Genomic DNA, 21,034 nt, shown 5'->3' with positions numbered 1-21,034 from the left:
GAGGGTTCTGGGAGGCTGCAGCAGGGTCTGAGGGCTGGAGGGAGCAGAGCGTGGGTGGAAGGATGGGATGGGTTGAGGGCTGAGAGTGGGAGCCTCCCTCCCTGGTGCATTCCCTGCACCCAGCGCCGCCCCCTCACAGCGGCGCTCGGAGCAAAGCCAGGAAAATCCCAGGGAGCTGCGGGAGCCTCTGGCTGCCCCTGGCAACTCTGTTGTGCTGCCACCGCCTCGCCTGTCCCGGCGCCAGCTCCTCCGCAGCCCCCTGGCGAGGAGCAGGCACGGGCCGAGATGGACTCGGAGCTGCAGGAGCGGTTGCGAGCGGCTTTCCGGGACAAGCTGCGGCTGCTGTGAGTGAGACCCCTCTGCCCTCCCCCCGGCAAATGACCAAAGGGATTGACAGCCAGGCTGTGTGCCCCGTGATCCCGGTTTGTGTTCCCATCTCCGGGTGCCACTGCCAGGACGGGTGTCACTGGGTGGGCGCACTGTCCCCAGCTGGGGCTCCCGGGGAGGAGAGGGCACTGCAGCCATGGGCTGGGAGGGATTCCCCGGGTTCTAACACGAAAGCTGAGGTTGTGGTGTGACTTGCCCTTCCTTCCCTGGGCCGGAGCGCTGGTGCTGAGGGTCTCCAAGCGGGGGAGGCTGAAGTGGGAGGGACGGGCAGGAACGAGGGAGGGCACGAACGCGGATGCAGGCGGGGCTAACCCTGTGTGGCTCCCGGCGGTCCCTGCACACGAGGGGGAGCGGGCCAGGCTCCCCGCGCTGAGCCCGGGGGCAGCGCTGCCCCGTGGCAGGTGGCAGATGCCCTGCGCAGGCTTTCCCTCCGCAGCCCAGCCGAGCTGCCCGCAGCCCGTGGCAGGACGGTGCCAGCGCGGGACCCCGCCACGCTACTGCCATCCACTCGTGTGCTCCTGAAGAGGAGGGAGCTGGCGGAGGTGGAGAAGGAGCTGCAGAACCAGCGGCAGGTGAGGGCGGCCCCAGCCCCGGAGCGCTGCAGGTGTGCCGTGGGGACTTGGCGGGCGTGTCCCCAGCTCTCCAGGGGCTGGCACCCTGGGCCGCACGACGCGGTGCTCCCGGCACCCTGCAATCCCGCAGGAGTTTCAGCAGCGGATGCAGCGCCTGGCGGAGCGCCGGCAGCGGCTGGCCCGGAGGCGAGAGCAGCACCGCGACGCCGTGCTCCGATCTGAGTCCTTCCTCAAGGTGCCGTGCCGGGGCCCGGGGCCGGGCTGGCCGGAGGGTGGGCGCTCACCCCGTGCCCGCCGCGCAGGCGGTGGCGGCCGGGCGGGAGCGGGCGCTGCGCCGGGCGGGCGAGGAGCGGGCGCGGGCGGAGGCGGAGCGGGCTGAAGCCGCCCGGCTGCAGCGGGAGCTGGAGCAGCTGCTGCGGCACAGGGAGCGCCTGGCCCGGCGCCTGCGGAGCCTCCGGCCCTTCGGGGACTACCTGCGGGACGTGCTGGCCAGGATGGGGCAGGTGAGCGTGGGGTCCTGCGGTGCCACCCTGCGTGTCCCCAAGCCCTTCGCGGGGGTCATCCCTCCGGCCCTGCGGCCTCTCAGCCGCCTCCCACTGCCCAGTTCCAGGACGTATCGGCCATGCTGGAGCATTTCGGGGTGCTGGCGGGGGTGCGGGCGGCCCTGGCACGGGAGGCAGAAGCCGAGCAGGAGCTGCTGGCCCAGGGCAGGGCACAGCTCCAGCGGTACCGTCAGGACACTGGCACCCAGCTCCTGGGCACCAGGAACGAGCTGGCCCGGCTCCACGCACGCCTGGAGGCTGCCCGCCGAGATGTGCTCCAGTGGGTAAGGGGATGGGGGCGTTCCCAAGGACCCCCCAGGCAGAGGGACAGCAGTACAGACCCCAGGTGTGCTGCACAAGGGAGATGCCCAATGTGGTGGAGGTGCCAAGCTGGGCTGCACCCTCTGGGCTGAGCTGAGGATCCCCACACGCCCAAAAAGCAGCAGCTCTGCGTGGGGAGAATACACAGCCAGGACTCCTGAGTCCCTCTGGCCTGGCCTGGGGGGTGCAGAAGGACACAGGGCAGTGGCCAGGGGCTCACTCTGTCCTCCAGGAGTCCTGCTGGACCCACATCCAGAGCACAGCTGTCCAGAAGACCCTGCTGCTGGGGCAGATCAAGCTGGCTGTGCTGAACCTCTTCCAGCAAACCACTGCACAGCTCAGGATCCCCACGGACAGAGCCCAGGAGGACACGAAGGCGCAGTTGGACATGGTCAGCAGAACCCTCTTCCTGGGGCACTGAGGCTGGGGACACACAGGGACATTTACATCTCTGGATGGCTGTGGCATCAGGCTTCCATCTCCACAGGTGCTGCTGTGCATGCAGGGCCTGGCCGATATCTGTGCCACTGGCACACACCCACAGAACCACAGGGGTGCCAGGCTGCTTCAGGGCCAGGAATAGCCCCTGGGGACACCCGCCTGCTCCTGGGGCTGGGGAGAGGCTGTCAGGACCAGCACGGAGCCGCAGGACCCCTGGGGATGGATGTAATTCCCTGCAAGTCTGGAAACGCCACATCAAGAGGCAACATGGAATGGCAGTGGCACAGGCACACTGGGGTGGCACCACACCCAGGCATGGCCAGGGCACTCCCGAGGTTCCCTCCTGCACAGAGCACCCCAGGCAGGGGAATGAGGGGGAGGGAGCTGCTGATGGCATCTCTGAAGGTGTTTCACATTAAAATACATCCAGCAGTGCAGCTGCAGCATCTGCTTGTTCTCGTGTCTCCAGGGAAAGAATTTCCCCAGGCACGATGCTTCGAGAAAGGACAGAGAGAAGCTGGGATTCAAAACCAGGCAATATTTACTGTCCCCTTCCCCAGCTCCCGGCCCAGGCGTAGGGGACGTGTCCCCTACATCCTCTTCCTCAGCTTGCCCTTCTTGGCAGCGCCCACCCGGCGCCCGAAGGCCATTTGCCGCAGCTCCTGCACCCGCTGCCGGTTCCGGGCCTTGAGGCGCTTCAGGCCCCCGCTCTGCAGGAAGCGCTGCTTGGCCGCCTTCTTGCGCTGCTTCAGGATCTGCTGCTTGTTCTTCAGCTCCGAGCGCACCCTGCCCTGCGCCGGGGGCTGCGTGGGCCCTGCAGGGGGACACGGCTGTGCTCGGGGCAGGGCACAGAGCCAGGCCCAGGGGAACAATGCAGGGCTCTGCTGCTTGCTTCAGGTACTCACCGTGCCCACGCCTGTGCTTCCCTCTGAACTGCTCCCTGCTGCGGGGCCCTTCCTCATCCTCATCCCGCTCGTCAACCTTGTACTTCTGCTTCCATTTCTCGTAGCTGGGCAGGGTGGGTTAAGGGAACGTGTGGTGACTCCTCACTCGCCCCTGGGCTGAGGTTGTGCGACCGTGCTCCCTCCCTGGCTGCTGCCCTGGCAGGGGACGGAGCCCTGACACATGGGTCCAGCCCTGCTCCCGCAGCGCCCAGCCCAGGCAGGCAGCGCCCATGGCAGGATACAGGTTGTTCTTGTAGGAGCTGCTGATGTAGCGCCCGCTCTCCGTCCGCACCTTCTTCTTGTCCTCGTGCCCCGTCTGCCCCACAAACCGCTTCTTCTTGCGGTCCCTGCGAGAGACACGAGGGTGGTGGGACTGAGCAGCGCCACCCCAGCCCTGATTCTCCCTCCAGCCCACGGGCAAACCCCACTCACCACTTGAGCAGCTGCTTGCTCTTGTTGAGGTTGTGGTTCTCGTCGCCCATGAGATCCAGCACGGCCCCGGCCGCCTGCTGCTCGAAGGCGCTGCCCTCGCCGCCCACGCTCAGCCTGCAAAGGGGGGTGATGAGAGCAGCCCCCACACGGGCTGGGATGGGAGAGCAGCAGGAGCCCCCCCAGACTTACCCCCGCTCACTCTCAAAGTCCTTGGGCCGGTATGGGATGTAAAAGTCCTCGTCCTGCTGTGCCGGCTGCTGCGGCTTTTTCCTGGGACCATCTTCTCCTTCTCCTCGGCCACGTTTTCGCTTCTGGCTCCCCACATTGGAGAACACGTCCTGGATGGGGACAGTGGAGGGGTTCGGGACCCACGTTCCCCCAACATTCCCCCAAGCCTCTGCACCAGCCCCCAAGCTCCAGCATAATCTGGGGGCCCTGCTGCTGCCAGCACGGGGCCAAGGCAGCTCTGCAGCAGTTCCTGCATCCATGACCCCATTACCTGGAGGTCCTCCTGTTCTCCTTCCCCATCCTGGGGTTCGGGAGGGGCTGGGCACAGCCCCTGCCCTTTAAGTGCTGCTGCCCGCTTCTCCTGCTGCCCACGCTGGAACTTCTCGATCAGGGCGTGGTCGTGGCGCCGCTTGGATCGCATCACCGTGCTGGCCGGTGTCCGGGATGTGGCGTTGATCTCAAAGATGGTCTGTTCCCAGGGCAGGAGCATGATTCCCAGTGAGACACATGGACATGCCAAGCCATGCCAAGCCATGCCATGCCATCCCATCCCCAACTCACTGCCTTGGACTTGTAGGTTTTGATGCTATCCACCAACTTCAGCCTCTGCAGCTCGGTGTCTTCGAAGCGAGCTCCTGGGGAAGGCAGGCAGGGAGAGAGGCACAGATCATTTTCCTGGGGAGGACAACGGGGTCCCCTCCCTCGGCATCCCCTCAGCACTCACTGAAGAGGGGGTGCATGCCCAGCTGGGACACATCCAGGTCCTTGGCTCTCTTGATGGACTCTGGCGAGGGGCCGGGCCGGGAGCGCAGGTACTGCTTGTGGGCGTTGTCTGCGACGCGGCGGAGGCTGCGCAGCTCCAGAGAGCCCTCGTGGTCTGTCAGCAGCAGGCATTCCTCGTCATCCACCAGGCTCTGCGGGACACGGCCCAGGACCCCGCCAGCATCTGCAGCCCGGGGGACACCGTGTGAAACTTGGCCAGCTGAATTCAGTGAACGTGAAACCACCGCACCTCCCCAGCACCCGCCCTGGATTTATCAGAGCACAGCTGATAGCTCCAGGGAGCTCAGCGCTGTTCGATCAGCATCCCCTGCACACACGGTGTATCACAGCCCCCAGCACCCATTGCCCCCATCACCCCACTGTGTGAGGGCCCACCACACGACCACAAACTCCAGCACTGGCCAAGGATAACACCCCAGTGGCCACACAGCCACCCCTCACCAGCAGGCATCTCCTGGGCTCCGGCGAGGACGAGCGGGCGCCCCAGGAAGAGGTGGAGGTCGAACACGTAGGGCATCTCGTCGGGAGCCACCAGCGAGTAGGCAGTGCCACTCCGGCCAGCTCGGGCCACGCGGCCTGCCAAGGGCAAGAGGAGAATGGGAAACCATAGCCAGCCTGCCTGGGCACTCCCTGGCGTCCCTGGCAGCCTACACACATGACATTTACCATGGGGGCAGGGCTGGCAAGGGGCTGTGGGTGCCTGGGGAAGGGGCAAGGGGAAGCCCTACGGGCAAGGCACCAGTCCTGCCCCCAAGAGCCCTCACAGTCCAGCTGGGACACCAGGGACACTGACACTGCTTTGTCCCCAGTCTGTCCCGCAGTATCACAGCACAGTGAGGGCACTGGCACCCACCGACACGATGCAGGAACAGCTTGCCCTTGGCGGGGAAGCTGAAGTTGATGACATTGTCCAGCATGGGGATGTCCAGCCCCCGGGCGGCCACGTCGGTGACCAGCAGCACTGGGCACTTGCCCTGGGAGAACTTGGCAATGTTGATCTTGCGGGCAGTCTGGTCCAGAGAGCTGTAGATGTGGGTGCAGCGGATGCCCTGTGCCGTCAGCAGCTGGGAAGGGGGAGAAAGAGATTGGATGGATGTGCCCTCAGCAGAGAGACAGGGCCAGAGACTCCAGAGAGGCCACCTGGACCTCCAAATCCCACTGTGCTCCCTCCTCTCTCTGAGGGGTGAATGGAGGCAGCACCTCTGTGATCACATATCGTCGAATTCTTCCTTCAACCCAGTGAACAGAGGGAGTGATTCCAGCAGGGACCTGCCACAGCTGCAGACCCCACACGGGCACCCCCAAATGCCACTTACCTCCCTCAGATACTCTGTGTGGTGCTTGGTGGCCACGAAGACGACTGTCTGGTCCTGGGGCTTCACCACGCTGCGGAGCAGGTGGAGCAGCACGGCCGGTTTGTCGTCCCCACGCACGTGGAAGAACACCAGCTGCAGCATGAGGGCAGCGCTCAGCCCTGTGCCACCACTGCCACCCTCGTCCCCTCCTCGGGAGCACGTGGCTTGCAGGGGGTAGGGGGCACAAAGCCCATCTTGAACTCCCCCAGCTCATCTCACCTTGAGCTGCTCACTCAGCTTGGACTCCACATCCAGGCGGATCAGCATGGGCTCAGTGAGGCCTGCGGTGACACACGGGACACGGGTCACACATGGGGTGTGCTGCTGGGGACACCCACTTGGCCCAGCATGAATCCAGCTTGGCTTTCCCAGTGCTGGGCTCAGCCTGTGCTGTGTCCCCGTCCCCAGTGCTCCTCACCAGCCCGGGCAAACTCGACGAGCAGCTTTGGCAGCGTGGCGGAGAACAGCACGGTCTGGTGGCAGTCTGGGAGCCGGGCGATGATCTCCTGGAGCTGCTCAGCAAAGCCCATCTCAAAGAGCCTGCAGGGAGGGGATGTGGGATGTGGCAGGTCCCTCCCTGCCACTCCCTGGGCCTCTCACCCGGGTGGGGACACTGCCAGCCCTGGGGACGCCCCTGTGCCCCGCTGACCTGTCGGCCTCGTCGAACACCACGTACTCCACGGTGTGCAGCTTCAGCTTCATCTCCACCGCCACGTGCACCAGGCGCCCAGGGGTGGCGATGATTCTGTGGGGACAGAGGTGGTGACAGGACCAGGCCGAGGGGGAGAAAGTGTCCCCACACCATCCTGGGAGCAGGTCCCAATCCAACCCAAAGATGACACAATGGAGACCCTGTTGTCCCACAGGAAGTTGCTCCAAGGGAACACCAGGAATGCCCACCGGGCACACCAGCTCTAAACACCAGTGACATCCCGGGACAGCTGGTGGCCATTTCCCCACTGGGTCCCCTCCCTGTGCCCCACTCACATGTCGGGGTTCTCATGCAGGGCAGCAAACTGATCCTCCATCCTGTGAGAGAGGGGAGAGACTGGGGTGGCACCAGGCAGCTCAGCCCCTCAGCAGGTTTTGGGGAGGCTCAGGGAAGCAGGGATTGGAGGGGACATGGGGACAGCTTACTTGTCTCCTCCCAGGATCAGGGCTGTCTTCAAGCCGGTGAACTTGCCCAGCTGCAGGGTGAGGAAGAAACACATTGGTGGGATGTAAAACCAAGCCCATCGCCCCCGTTGTTCCCACTGGCCCCCACGTCCCCTGTACCTCCTTGGTGAACTTGAGGGTCTGCAGGGCCAGCTCCCGGGTGGGCGAGAGGATGAGGGCGCGTGCCCCGGCCTGGCTGGGCGCCTTGAGCCGCTCGAACATGGGGATGAGGAAACAGGCCGTCTTCCCGCTGCCCGTCCGTGCCATCGCCACCACATCCCGGCCACGCAGGATGGCGGGGATGGTCTGTGGGACACCACCGTCACCGTCACTGTCCCACTGCCACCCCCTGGGGCGCAGACTCACCGCTCCCCGTGCTCACCTTCCTCTGGATGGGAGTGGGCACCTTGTAGCCCTTCTTCATGATGCCCTTGAAGACAGGGTAGCTGAGGCCTAGGGGAACAGGGATAAGTGAGGGGGCATGGGCAGGAGGGGACAGTCACTTTCCCAGAGACAGTTGTCCCCTGCCTCACACGCACCCATGGACTGGAAGCCTCCAGATTTCTTCTTCTTCTGGTTCTGGGCCCGCACCATGGCCTGAGTGTCCAGCTCAGCATCGGCACCATCGTCCTCCTCGGCGGTGGTAGGGAAGGCGGGCAGTGGGTTCGCAGGGACCTGGGGACAGTGGGGGACATGGCTGTGGTGATGGGTGCTGGGGTCACTGCAGCTCTGCACTGCGGGCATGGCAGGCAGGGGCACCAGTGCTGGTGACTGTGGGATCTGGGGACATTGGCTCTGGGACACTGGTACTTCCAACAGTGGCAATGGGACACTGGTACTGGGGACACAGGCACTGGGGCCACTGGTAGTGGGGACACTGGTACTTAGAACAGCGGCACTGGGACACAGGTACTGGGGACACTGATGTTGGGGCATTGGTACTTAGAACAGCGGCACTGGGACACGGGTACTGGGGACACTGGTACTGAGGACAGGGGTACTGGGAATACTGACACTGGGACATTGGTAGTGGGGACACGCGTGCCAGGAATACGGGCACTGGGGACACTGGCACTAGGCATACCGGTACTGCGGACACCGGCGCCTGGGGACCGGGGCCCCAGTACCGGGCGCAGCGGCACGGGGTGCAGGGACACGCCTGGCTCGGGCCCGCCCCGCTCCCATCCCACCCCACCCTACTCCCGTTCCCGTCCCGTTCCCGTCCCGTCCCGTACCGGCGCTCCGCGGGGCTGGCGGCGGGCGCGCGGCGGCGCCATGTCGGTACCGGCGGCGGAACCACGTGTCGCGGGCGGGGGCGGAAGGGGCCGGGCCCGGCCCGTGCCCGCCCCGGGGCCGCGGCCATGCGGGCTGCGGGGCCGGCCCGGGACGGTGGCTCCGCTGCCGCCGCCCGCCCTCCGCGGGGATCCCGGGGCCGCCGCCGGGTGCAGGCGTCCTTCGTGGATGAGTCGCTGTTCGGCAGCCCCGCGGGGGCCCGCCCGCCGCCGCCCGCCTTCCCTCCGCCCTGGGCGGCTCCCGCAGCCGGCGGCTCCCGGCCCGGGAGTCAGTGCAGGTGAGCGGTGCCTCGGGGCGCTCCCTCGCGTCTCCGCTGCCCCGGGTTTCGGGGCTCGCTCCGCGTCGCTGTCCCCGGGGCGCCCTACGGAGCCCCTCGACTCCCCCAGCCCGGGCTCGGCTGCCCCGCCGGCTCTCGGTCTCTCCTCCTCTGATTTCCCCCGCTGTAACCGACACGTGTTTCTCCGCTTGTCGCCCTCCAAGGTCTCGAAGCCACGCTCCGTCCTTCTGTGACGAGTCCCTGTTTGGTGCTAAGCCCCAGGGTCCTGCCTGGGCGACTCCGCGGATGAGGAAAGAAGATGTAGCCAAGCTCCATTCGCTGCTCTGGAGCCCCCCGCCTGCCCCCCAAAACCAGCCTGGCCTTTCCCCACACTGCAGGGGGACTCCCCTGCGAGCCGTCCACCCGCCGGCCTCCGCGCCTCCGGCCACATCTGAGCCCGGCCACAAGGAGAAGTTGTGTGGCCGGAGGCATCCCAGGAGCGATGCTTGCTCCAAAGGCTGGGATGCTCCTGGCAGAGGACGTTCCCAGTCTGTCAGCCGGCTGAGCACCCCTCCGGACAGGATTCGCCTCTCTTCCAACCTTGGCACAGAAAGGTGGAAGAACCAGAGCCTTCCAACAACCCCTGCTGCTCCCCAGGGCCCTCTGGTGCGGGCTCGGTCCAACAGCGTGTCTGGATCTCCTGTGCTCAAGAATGCCAAGGCAGCAGGTGGCTGCAAAGCCAGACCCCCCTGGAAGTGATTCCAAATGTTCCTCTGGATGTACATACAGCCTTAGTCCACCTCAGGCCTCCTGTGACTGAGCCCACAAGGATCCTCGGCTTTTCCATGGCTGGAAATGAAGGATGGGGCTATTCCATGCTGGAGGACAAGCCAGGAGCCAAAGGTGCTGGGAGCAGTGAGCTCCTTGTTCAGGGCACGACCTCATGGCACCAGAGTGGGATAGCCTTGGTGGGAACAGCTGCTTCCCGTGATCTCCAATGGTTGTCAGAGGAGGTTCCTGCTGCCTGGGAAATCCAGCTGGGAGGTTGGAGCAGCAGGAGACAGGAGTGCCCACGGTGCAGTCCAGGGCCCATCCAGGCACAGGTACATGGACAGTGTAGCTGCGTGGGGACAGGCAGGTGTGAGCTCCGTGGAGCTCCCAGAACAGGGGGTGCTGCTGGGGTGGGGTCCCAGCTGAGTCTGGCTGGGGCAGTTGAGGTGTGAGGGCCCTGACAGGGACCTTTGCTGACCACGTGTGGTGAGAGGAGTCCTGCTCCATCCCACCTGTGCCTGTGGGAATGCACGCCTACTCTGACCTGCTCAAGGCAGGTCCAGTCAGGTGGTGGGAACCCTTAGGAAAAGAGGCTGCACAGCCCCTCTGGGCTCCTTCCCAGTGCTCCACTGTCCTCAGGGTGAAAATTCTCCCTTTGTCCAGTCAGAGCCTTTCTAGTTTGAACTTGTGTCTGTTCTCTCATTCTCTGCCTGAGCACAAAACTTAGCCCAACCCTCACGGCTGCCTCCTCTTTGCAGGTATTGAGAGGCTGCTCTGAGGCCCCCCCAAAAGGTTCCCTTCTCCAGGAAATGAGCTCCACTCCCTCTGCCTCTGTGCACAGGATGTGCCTCGGTGTCTCCCTGCTGTCCTTGCTTTGTGTCACCAACGCCTTACGGACTCCTCTGACAAAGCAGGACAGGGGAGGACGAGCACAGAGGTGAGGAAGGCATTGCCCTGCGTCCTGCTGGCAATGGGATGTCCCTGGCTGGATGGGGTTTGTGACAGAGAAGGATCTGAGCGGGGATTTTGGCAGCTCGTGGTGATGAGGAGGTGCTGAGTAGATCCATAATTGTGTGGCTGGTGCTGAGGGTTGTGAGGTGCTCACAGCAGTGCTCCGAGACAAATCTGGGATCTATGGGATGCTGCTGAGTGATCTGGGCACCTCCAAAACTCCTCAACTTCCTTTGCTGAGGTGGGAAAGAGCAGCTCTGTATGGAGGTGGATAAAGGACATGGGGTGGGTGACTTGGGGTTTGCAGTCACTGCTCCCTGGGGAGAGGGCTGCGGTGAGGAGCTGCTGAGCTTACTGCGAGTTTGGTAACTCCCATGCTGAGGGAAACACTCAAATTCACCCAAGGACACACACAAGGTTAAGAACATCATTCTGCCCCCAGAAATTGTTTTATTGCACCTTGAGCAGCAGCAGGATCAGGCCTTGACCCACACCAGCACGTGGAGCTGGAGCCAGCCAGGAGCCTGCGCTGAGTGGAATTCCTGCTCATTTCTTGGCCTGATAGGAAGCAAGAACTACCTGACGTTATTAAAACCCGAGAAGGTGAGTGAGGATCCTTGTGATTACCTCTGAGCTCTTGGATCTCTTCCTCTGCTTCCCATTGAGGCAATCCAGCAGCTCTTCTCCACCTGGGGACAAATTGGAGGGACATGAAACAGTTGTGGCCTTCTCAGAGGAGGGGTTGGGAGTGCTGGTGTCAATCTGAGCCTGATCAGCTCTGTTTGGGATGTGGGATGTGCAAGCTGTGAAGGCTGCAGGTCTCACTGGGCTGGGAGAGAATCCAGACGCGATTTGGACACTAGATGGAGACAAGAGAGTTGAGGATTGACACAGAAGCAGGAAGGCTCTTCCCCAGCAGCAGGTGGGTGAGTCAGATCCAGCTAGGCACGCTGTCAGCAAACTGGGGGAAGGGGAACTGCCCTGGAATCTAAGGAGCACAGAACCAAACCAGCACAATCTTGGAAAGCTTGGAGTCCTTGAAGGAGGAAGCCTCTTGAAATATGGAGAGACCTTATCTGAAAATCAAGCTGACAGTGGCCTGTGTGGCCAGGATTGGCCACTTTACCCGCCCTGCTGTGCTCAGGGTCCAAGTAATCAGTGGGGGAAACTAGAGCCCATCTCATCAGCCACACTTTCTTGTCCCACACTGGCCCGGGTTGTCACCAAGGGCTTCCAGGAGGTCAGAAGTGGCACTTCCTTGCTATTTACACATGAGTACAATGTTGGTTAAGTATAAATGGGTTGTTTGCATTTTGTTCTGTGATTCTCCCTCACATTGGTGCTTTACTGTTGCCCTGTCCTCTTGTTCTGCCAGAGCTGTGCAGCCCAGCATGACAGCAAAAGCTGCTGTTACTGCTGGAACTGGTGCTCACGTGCAAAAAAACCACATTAAATCTGAATCAAACGAGGTGGGGGAAATGTTCTGTTGTTTCTTACCTCCAGATCCAGCCTGTCCAGTGTCACTGGTGCTCAGCTCAGGCCAGAGTTGTTGATACAGAGGCCTCAATCAAGCTGGGGATCCTCCCTGCTGCTGCTCTCATTTTTCTGTCTGCTCAGCACTGATAAAATCTCACTCTCCACCTTTGACTCCACCCTGACTCCTTGACTTGTTGCTTACTTGGGGGTTAAAGTTGCGTTGCTGCAGGGCTGCTTTCCACTGAGATCAGGAGAGCGTTGGGATGAAGTGGGTACACCAAAAACCAGTGTAGCTGGCAAGAGGCAGCAGCCTGACCTTTACAGGCTTCGTCTCCTGCAGGACCTTTTGAGAGCCAGTGCTCCTGGGTACCCCTCACAGCATCTACAGCGCTCGGAGCAGGGCTGGGCTCAGGGCCCCGCTCATTGCTACCGCCAGCGAGGCCTGCGAACAGGGACGTCTCCATTTGGAGTGGGGAGAAGCCGGTGTTCCAGCCCGGGAGCGGCTCCGGGTCCCGGGCCTGGTCCCCTCAGGATCCCCGAGCCGCTCCCGCGGTTCCCGGTGGCGGCTCCTCTCCTCCCTGACCCGGGAGCGGGGCCTCGGGGCAGCCAATGGTAGGCCGCGCTTCCGCCATAAAGCCCTCCCCCGCCACCTCGGACCAATCAGCAGCCTTGTCTGTCTTCAGGGACAGCTCTTCTATCCAATGGCGAGGCGAAATGCGTGAGGCGGGGAGGGGAGGCGGGAATAACGCGGAGCCTCGGGCAGGGGGTGGGGGCGGGCGCGGCGCGCGGATTGGCGAGAGCTGGGGCTCCGCCCTTTGGGGCGTGACCATAGCTGCAACAGCCAATAGGAAGCGAGGGGCGGGGCGCGGAGGAGCCGCGTCGCTGCGGGCGCCGGTTCGGCGGGGCCGGGACGGGCCGGGGGGCGCGGGGGGTCCCGGGACGGGACGGGGGTTCCCGGGAGGGTTTGGAGGGTCCGGGGAGTCCCGGGGCCGCGGGCACGGGGTGCTGGTGAGGAGCAGGTTCACCCAGCGCGGGGAGGAGGGCGCGGGGAGGGCGCCGGGCCGGGCCTCCCAAGCGCGGTGACAGCGCCGTGCCGGTGTCCCTCTCCCTGGACAGGGACAGCGGCTGTGAATTGTCCCCGTGGCGCTGTCCTGGGCCTGCTTCATTCTCCTTTTCCGTCACCTTTTAGAGAAATCCGTGACCTTGTGGCATCGCGCAGTTAAAAAAAAACACAAAAACCCTCCTGGAACTTCATGTGTGCGGACTCCAGGCGGCCTCCGGCGCTGCCGCGTTCGCTTCCGCAGCTGCGGTGCCGGCGCTCGGGCACGGCGGGGGACAGAGCCATGTGTGACCGGGACACTTAGCGCCATGCTGGCCCCGGGTGCGTCACGGCGCTGCTCCCGGTGCCGCGGGGTCAGGAGCTCGCCGAGGATCGGTGTCTGCCGCGTCCCCGCTGTCCTGCGAGCCGTGCGCCGGCCCGGATAGGCGGCCCCGGCGTCGCGTCGTGAGCTGAGCTTTGGCACAAATCCATCGAGCGCGGTGTCCTGCGCCGCTGTTGGGAAGCGAGCGGCTCGGCCCTGTCGGGAGCTGCGGTGTCCGGGATGGGTGCGCGCAGTGCCGTGTCCCTGTGTCTAGCAGACGGCCCCGGGGCAGGACTGGCCGCGGAGAGGTTCTGACACAGGCGTTTCCCACGTGGAACTGCGAAGAGCCTTGCTTAAAGCTCCGCGAGCAGGAGCCGCAGAAGGGACGGGATGGCGGTGAGCATGGACGATGATGTTCCCCTGATCCTCACCCTGGACGACAGCGGGAGCAGCGCCTCAGCCCCTCTGGATGAGCTGGATCGGGAGGAGCTGCCTAACGAAAGTAAGAGCCCTTTGTCATTGCCTGCCCCGTGTTTGTCCCCTCGGGGTGCCTGCTCTTCCCGGTGGCACTCCAGAGCTGCCGGGGTCCTGGGGCTGCCCCATCGAGGCAGGTCACAAGTTGCTGGCTGTGCTGCTTGCTGCTCACAGCCCCGTGTGACAGCGCGGGGCAGGGCAGCTCCGACCAGTGCTGCTTCCCACACACAGTTTTGTGGTTCCCCCGTAGCAGCCTGTGACCTTAAGCCCTTCCCTGCACGTTGTCCCAGAGCGTGTCCTTCCCTTGGCGCTGGCCCGCTGCGGTTTCCTCGTGTGGCGTTACAAACATCTGCGCTTTGTGAGGCTTGGTTTGTCTGCTCCTAGTTTACATTCTGACTTTTCCAAGAAGGGAAGTGTTGATAAATCCCTTCCACGTCTTTATTGTGTTGTTATCAAAGAACCTGGAGTGCTTTTAGACAATGTATTCATGTTTAGTGGGGTGTAGCCAGCCTGTGAGCACTGGGAGGGGGAAAGCAGCGGCCACCAGCCCTCAGAAGCTTTGCTTTTCTCTTCAGTGTGTCTTCATTAAAGCCCTCAGCAGGTTGGATGTGGCCAGCAGATGTGTCTGAGCGTGTTCAGAGGGTTTCTGGTCAGTGTTACGCCTTACTGGATGTATCTGTGCAGGTTTGTCCAGCACATCCCCATGATTTCCAGGTGCAGGTGCACATACACAGGTCTGTTACCCTGTACCAGCCTTTGCTGCCACAGGCTGAACATTTGGAACAAATGCATAATTTCCTGGCCAGGATCCTTTTTTTCCACATTATACCTCTGTGCCATGCTGCCTCTGAGATGTGATTCCTCTTGCAATAAGATGAGTTCCTTTAATTTTCTCATTCTTGACTTCCCAATTCAGGAATTAATTTTGGATAATCAAGATTCTTCCTCCCTCCTCCTCCTCCTCTGCCACCCCAAAATACAGATCCCTGACTAAATTGCCCATTTGACTTTCCCTAAGTTCTGTTTTATCCTTGCTTCATCCCATCTGTTTGTCTTTTAAAGTTTAGCCCTCTATTTTTAAGTTAAATAGAAGAGAGATTTCTTCCTCCATCCACGGGTGTATTTATAGGATTCCTTGTGACTAATTTTAATCACTCTTCCCTCTTTCTTTCCCCCTCCTCCCATCCCTTCAAAAAAGAAGTTGTGCGAAGCTTAACAATTGCTTGAAGCCAGCGTGACTGTGCTAAAGCACGGGCACGAGAATGAATGTATTAATAAATAAAATTCTCCACATTGAAATACAGGGAAGTTCTTCAGGGACCAATTTTGTGCTTCTTATAGGATCGCTGTGCGGTTTTTGAGAACTCATTTCCTGGGATATTTCAAATGAAATGTCTCTAATTCGTATGTTTTAATCACTGTTAAAGCTGGATTTGCTGCAGAAATATGAAGCGTATGCTGTGGGAGCAGTAGGGAGTGATACAGAGCCTTCTGAAGTCGGGGTGGGGTGAAGGATTAGGAGGGGCAGGCTGGCATCAACAACTTGAAAGGCACGTTTATCTCTGGGAAGTGGGCAGCTTAAATCAGGGAGTGAGCACACTGACACCAGCCCTGGCAGAAGTAAGCTTGTTTGAAAACCAGCACGTGTAGCTCAGCTTTTGCTCTTTGCCTGCACAGAAAATCTGCTGTGAAATGCAGCAAAGTTGTGTCTCGTGGAGGCTGTGAGGAGTCAAACGTGTCCCCTCTGCTCTGCCTCCCCTTGGCTGCTGAGGACTGAAATGGCACTGACAAGAGCTGTGTGATGTCACGTTTTCAGTCAGAAGCTTTTCTTTTCCAGGGAGAAAGTGTGTGAGAAGTCCTTGTCAGGGGAGAGAGAGCCTGCCAGGGTGACGGTGGGGACACGGGGACAGGGAAGGTCACGAGGCTCTTTCCTTCTGGCTTTGTTTTCCCTTGGCCCAAACTCTCATAATTGAGTATTCAGCCAGAATTTGGAGGAACAGCTCGCTCATTACTGTGCCTGGCCAGGCAACTCCGTCATCAGCTCCAAGGAATTCAAGGGCAGGTTAAACACAAAACTTCAGTGAGGTGTCTCCAGAGCAGGCTGGGACTGTTTGCAGTGAGGAACTCACCATCCTCTTCCAGCTGACACTTGGGGAAAGACAAAGTGGCTGTAGCTGCCCCTTCTTTAATCACATTTAAGGCTGCTAATAATTAAGTCTGACTCCTGCTTTGTGCTCCTCTGTGCACAAACTCTAAATTTTAGTCCATTCTCCAGCCTGTCACAACCATGTCACTGAGTGCTGTGTGCCTGTGTGGTTCATTGTATCAGCTCTCGTGCTTTTTAAGGAACTTCTTCTGCTTCTAAATTTAGAAAAAACCCAATCTATCCGAGGTCTGGCTTTGTTCCAGTCAGGTTTTTGGATAAATGAATTTGTAGTTGTGGATTCTTGGTGTTGGTTGCATGGAACTGGAGACAAGTTTCTGTGTTGAAATAAGTAGAAACAGGGTTTTCTGAAAGGTAGCTTGTAGCAGATGGTAAAAGGAAGGACCAAAGTGCAGGAGTGAATTCCTTTCCAAGCCTTGTAGGAGAGTCCTCTCCTGGGTAAGTGGGTGTCTTGGGGTTAGAGTTAAAGAAAGCTAAAGGAGAAAATTGTCTGGAAAATTGCGTTCGTAAAGAAAATGTCCAGCTGCAAAAATTAATCTCCCAAATCCTCCAGCTCTTAAGCATTTAATGAGAGGAAATACTTGCATGGGGAGCAATATTAAACTCTGCCTTGCTTGGCTTGTGCTGGGATACAGGGTTTCGAGGGAGCTCGCATCTGCAGCCACCACAAAGGGTCAGAATCCTGCAAAGTTGACAGGAGTTCAGACCACAGCCAGAAAAATGTGGTGCTGATGGTTTCCTGACCGTGTAGGGGCTGGGTGATTTTTCTTTGCAGCTCCAGCAGCTGAAGGAGACAGGGAGAAGCTCTTGCATCACCTGGATCCACTGCAACGAATGTGATGCTGCCCTTTGCTAGCACATCTTATCTGAGCATCTCCATTCAAATTCCAATTAAGTTCCCCAGCCCCTGCCTGAGGGCAATGACTGGGAGGAAACCGAATTTCTCCGGAGGCCAAGAAGGGAGATGTGAACCTGGCTTGGCCTTTCCCAAAATCCTGTCCTGAGAGTGATGAGAACCTGCCAGGGTTTAGTGATTTCCCATCCCTGCTGAACTCCTGGGAAATATTTGAACAGAGCTCTCAAAATACCTCCTAAGTGCAGTGCCTGTTTTCCATCTACAAAGGCAGCGTGGATAGCCTTGAAACTCTAGGACAGTGTCTCTCCTTGAGCTGATGGGAGCTATAAACAATAAATGAGTGCACATTGATTTATCCTGTATTAGATCAGATACGAGATTCTCCTTTGCCTCCTGCATGGAAATTGCTGTAGCCTCAAGTAGAGTTTCAGTGCGTTCAGAGCAGAAAGTACAGCTCGCAGTGTTGTACACGGAACAATGGGATATTGTCTGTTTCCCCACACAATGGGTGATGGCAGGGGGAAAGGAGTCATCTTTCGGCTCCGGGTTTTTGCAAGAAAGCAACTGCATCTGCTCTTGAGGTAAAAACTAATTATTGGGGAGGTGGGGGAGCAACTGCAACAGCCAAGAGCGATGCTTGCGAAAAGGATTGTTGGAAAATGGGGAGTTACAACTTCGAGTGAGCCGCCTTTGCAATCTCGCTTTCTGCTGCCCGAGAAGTGAATTGTCAGGAAAACCAGAGCCAGCCTGGACTTTTCAGGAAGGTGAATTATTTGGGAAGGTGGATTATTTGGGAAGGTGACTGTCGCTGGTGGCAATGAGCAGGCGGCCCAAGGTGTGTGGAGAAAAGGAGATTTCTCTGTTGGTGAGGGTGGAGGGGCTGCCCCAGGCATGCTTGGTGAGGAGTGTGGGTGAGGAAAGCCCAGGGCCTGTTGGTTGTGCCTGTAGGACAGAGGGTGGGGTGTGCTGGCCTTCCCAGAGGGCTGGAAGGGACCCTCTGCCCTTGCACTGGGACAGTTCCCTGATGGAATGTGGGGAGCGGCTTCCAGCAAAGCTGTTCCTTTTGTGACTGGCTGGTGGAGACTCAGGTGGTGCTTCTGAACACGGAGTCTAATTGCAGCACTAATGGATGTTGTAGACACCAAACTTACCTTAAAAAAAAAATAAAAAATCCTTTACTAAGGCCCAGGTAGACACCTGGGATTTGGGACAGTTAATGTTCTTTTTGAGGCATGGGAGTTACCTGGATCTTGATGTGTTTGGTAGCCAGTGCAACCTGAAGTGACAGAAGTCTCTCCTGGCTTGGATCTGGCTCCAGAACACGTTTGTATTGGCAGTGAGAGAGTTAAGTCTGTCCATGTAGTCCACAGCTTCAGCCCATCTGGTGATGGAATCATCTCAGAGAATCCTGGAACGGTTTGGGTTGGAGGGGCCTCAGGCCTCATTCCTGTTCCACAGTCCTGCCATGGGTGAGATTTCCAGGTGTAAAGCAATTCCTAAAGGGCTGAGGAAGCAGAGAATAAACACCTGACCTTTGGGAAAATGCTGCAGCCACACAAGCTCTTGGGACGTGTGCCTCTTGTGGCACCACTGGAGCTGCTGTGGAGGCATTCTGGCTTTGCTGCCTTTGGAGGAAAGGAGGCATTTCAAATGTCAGCCACCTGGTGGATTTAATAAATCCTTCAGGACCTGTAGGGTTTGATCCTTGTGTGGAAGCAAGGGTTTCAGAGGTGGCTGTTTGGGCTGAGGCACTGGGTATGGAGTGCTGTAGCTGATTGGGGTGTAGGAATGAAGGGGATGAGGGAACAAGCGACTGCTTGCATTGGAGCTGGCAGATTCCAAGATTTCTGACAGCCACTCACTTAAACAGCCTTTTGGATTATCTGGTGGCTTTCTTGGATGCCATGCAGGATATTTCCTCACGTCATGGCCCCTAGTTCTACCAATTTGCCTTTAATTAGTTCCAGCAGCAGCGCTTCTGCTGCTGCCTTTAGAGGTGAAACATGGCCAGAGCGCAGGGCTGGGATCTCATTTTGGGAAGCTGTCTGGTTCCGCTGCTGGAGCAGCTCCTCCTTGCACCTAGGGTAGGTCAGGTAATGCCCCTGTGGGTCACAATCTCGCCTGGAAAGTGCTGATCACTCCTGGTGTGGGAGTGGACAGGTAGGCTTCATTCCTTTGTTATGAGAAGGTGCTGTTTTGCATTGCTGTGTATGATTCATTTTTTCTTAATATGCACCTGCTTAAAATTTATAGAGAGAGGAATTTATTTTTTTTTTTCCAAAGCACGAGTGGTGGTTTTGTGGTGGATTGTTGGTTATGCCTCCGAAAGTCTCATTTCTCTGACCTAACAGCCTTGCATTTTGCAACTTCTGCCAGGGCTCCTCTAATCCTTTCCTGGCCTAGATGACTTAAAATGAATGTTTTAAGCAAGCAAAGCGAAGCAAAACTGCCTCTGAGATGAGTGAGGAGTGAAAATCTTGGAAAGGGAAACGAACACCCAAAACATAAGGAGATTATTGTTTTCTCCTTCAGTCCAATTCGTTTCCCTGGGTGATGAGCTCCGTAAGCTCAGAGGAAGGAGGGAAATGCTGCTTTTTAGAAGATGTTGGGGATCTTTTGCTATGATGTTAGAAATAGCGAAAAATATGTTTCTGCTCTGAGCCATCCCCTGGAATCTCACTTTCCCTGAGGATTCAGGTTTTAAGGCAGGGCTGTGCTTGAATACTTGGGTAGAGCTGGTGCCTTTCTTTCGTGAGAAAGAGCCCTGCGTTGTCCAAAACTCAGAAGCATTTGTGTGGAAACATTCTCACCGTGGCTGTGTGAGCGCGGTGCCTGTAGAGGAAGAGCCCCGAGCACAGCAAAGTACCAGGGGGTATGGAGGGCTGCAGTCTTTGTGGGTATTTTTCCCAAGCCTTCCTTGTTTTCTGAGCTCTGCAGGAGAGCGGTTTGCACAATGCACACGTTGTGTGTCTCACAGTGGGATGCTCTGTCAAACAGAATCTCGGCACTGTTGACTCTTTCACGCAGTGAAAAAAAAAAAAAATAAATAAAATCCCAGTGATTTTTTTTGTCTTGAATGCCCCATGCTGTTCAAATCTGAGCTGGTAACTGCCTCTACAAGGTAGAGAAGACTTGGGTTAGTGTTCCATTATCCTGGAGTCAAATGGTTCTTTCTCCTTTGTCATCTCCTGGAGCACTGGGGGTGGAGATCATCTTGCTGTAAATCCAGGGGGGATACTGCAGAGTGGGGAAGGAGTCTGGAAGCTCCACACTCCCTTCCTCAAGATGGGGGTGATGACCTTGATGCTGTGAGGGAGGGAGGGAGGGAGCCCCTGCCCTTTGTGTGCTCTTCTCCTGCACAGCTCCCACCTTTTTGGGGTGAGAGCAGAAGAACAGGGTAGCCTTAGGTGTTTCCTCCCTGCTGATTGCTTTCATTGGAAAACGTGGGATAAGGCCACGTGTCGTGTCATCAGAGGGCTCCGCTTTTTTGAACAGGTGGTCCTGGAATTATAAAAGATGTTAGGGAGTTTGAAAGTGTTGGAGCTGCAATTTTAGGTTGACAGCTTTCCAGCTCGAACCGGTCACTCCTCAGCCACCACAGCTGACTTGGAAACATTTGGCTCAGGAAGCGGAACAACAGTTGGAAACAAATAGTGATTAGTTTTTTCATGGCTTCCCAGGGAACGCATCAGTTTGTTCGTTTCCCCCCTCATTTTGTGGTTCCTGTGGATTTTTAAGGCACCGTAGATGCAGGATGTTCAGTTCAGCCAAGCCTGCGTACTGGCAGATTAAAATGAGCAAAGGCTGAGCACGCTGAGTTCACTCATCATAACCAATATGATGCTTCTCAGAACTTCCTTTGCCCTTGGTATCTTCACTGAGGAATCCTGCCTGCTGCCGTCAGCCCCCCTGCGTTGAAATCCCATTTTACCCATTTCAATGCTGTAAGAAGTGCTGTATAAACTAAACAGGAGCATCTGTGAAGTGGTTAGAGTTGTTGTTGATTGCCTTTTCCTTATTGCCTTCAGGGGATTTAGGCTTGAATTTGCTGGAAGTAGAATTTATGAGCCAGAATGCTCCATTTCTGATCCTTAAGCTGGGAAAAGTGCGGCGAATTTGATCGGTCTTTTCTCCAGCCTCCCGCGTCTCTGGCTTTGGATCTGGACCTCGCAGGGCTCTCTCTGTGTCTTTAACATAATTGCTTTCTGCATGTGGAGAAGAAGGCTGGTTTTCACACGGCTGCTTTCTTTCTGGGGAGCTGCGGGAGCAGCG

General features: G+C 58.5%; 4 protein-coding genes across 5 annotated transcripts in view; 3 read left to right on the top strand and 1 right to left on the bottom strand.

Moving 5' to 3' along the window:
- The first annotated feature begins 285 nt into the window (after positions 1 to 285).
- CFAP73 (cilia and flagella associated protein 73) lies at positions 286 to 2,540 on the top strand. Its single transcript, XM_040081134.2, has 7 exons — positions 286 to 344; positions 824 to 959; positions 1,090 to 1,194; positions 1,262 to 1,462; positions 1,564 to 1,785; positions 2,055 to 2,213; positions 2,310 to 2,540. Exons 1-7 carry the CDS (start codon positions 286 to 288, stop codon positions 2,403 to 2,405), a joined length of 978 nt encoding a protein of 325 aa, XP_039937068.1. The 3' UTR covers positions 2,406 to 2,540.
- Positions 2,541 to 2,786: 246 nt separating this feature from the next.
- On the bottom strand, positions 2,787 to 8,446 carry DDX54 (DEAD-box helicase 54). Its single transcript, XM_040080918.1, has 20 exons — positions 8,396 to 8,446; positions 7,700 to 7,835; positions 7,543 to 7,613; positions 7,281 to 7,466; positions 7,143 to 7,192; positions 6,993 to 7,034; positions 6,655 to 6,750; positions 6,424 to 6,545; positions 6,225 to 6,286; positions 5,967 to 6,098; positions 5,504 to 5,714; positions 5,092 to 5,226; positions 4,592 to 4,813; positions 4,429 to 4,502; positions 4,139 to 4,336; positions 3,829 to 3,977; positions 3,640 to 3,753; positions 3,450 to 3,554; positions 3,169 to 3,272; positions 2,787 to 3,077 (listed from the first exon to the last, which is right to left on the bottom strand). Exons 1-20 carry the CDS (start codon positions 8,435 to 8,437, stop codon positions 2,854 to 2,856), a joined length of 2,475 nt encoding a protein of 824 aa, XP_039936852.1. The 5' UTR covers positions 8,438 to 8,446; the 3' UTR covers positions 2,787 to 2,853.
- Positions 8,447 to 8,521: 75 nt separating this feature from the next.
- Positions 8,522 to 12,083, top strand: RITA1 (RBPJ interacting and tubulin associated 1). Its single transcript, XM_040081133.1, has 3 exons — positions 8,522 to 8,730; positions 8,934 to 9,812; positions 10,239 to 12,083. Exons 1-2 carry the CDS (start codon positions 8,522 to 8,524, stop codon positions 9,466 to 9,468), a joined length of 744 nt encoding a protein of 247 aa, XP_039937067.1. The 3' UTR covers positions 9,469 to 9,812; positions 10,239 to 12,083.
- Positions 12,084 to 12,782: 699 nt separating this feature from the next.
- TPCN1 (two pore segment channel 1) overlaps positions 12,783 to 21,034 on the top strand; it is a 42,056-nt gene continuing 33,804 nt past the window's right edge. Inside the window, exons 1-2 of one of the 2 annotated variants that reach the window (XM_040080723.2) lie at positions 12,783 to 12,801; positions 13,097 to 13,770. In XM_040080723.2, coding sequence (XP_039936657.1) covers positions 13,659 to 13,770 — 112 coding nt within the window. In that variant the 5' untranslated portion in view covers positions 12,783 to 12,801; positions 13,097 to 13,658. Of the gene's footprint in view, positions 12,802 to 13,096; positions 13,771 to 17,217; positions 17,344 to 21,034 lie in introns of those variants that run through there. The other variant, XM_040080725.2, reaches the window with a different exon arrangement.

Source organism: Hirundo rustica, chromosome 17 (assembly GCF_015227805.2).
Source record: "Hirundo rustica isolate bHirRus1 chromosome 17, bHirRus1.pri.v3, whole genome shotgun sequence".
NCBI classification, from domain to species: Eukaryota; Metazoa; Chordata; class Aves; order Passeriformes; family Hirundinidae; genus Hirundo; species Hirundo rustica.
The sequence above is the reverse complement of the archived record's forward strand: the minus strand, read 5'-3'. Positions and strand labels throughout refer to the sequence as shown.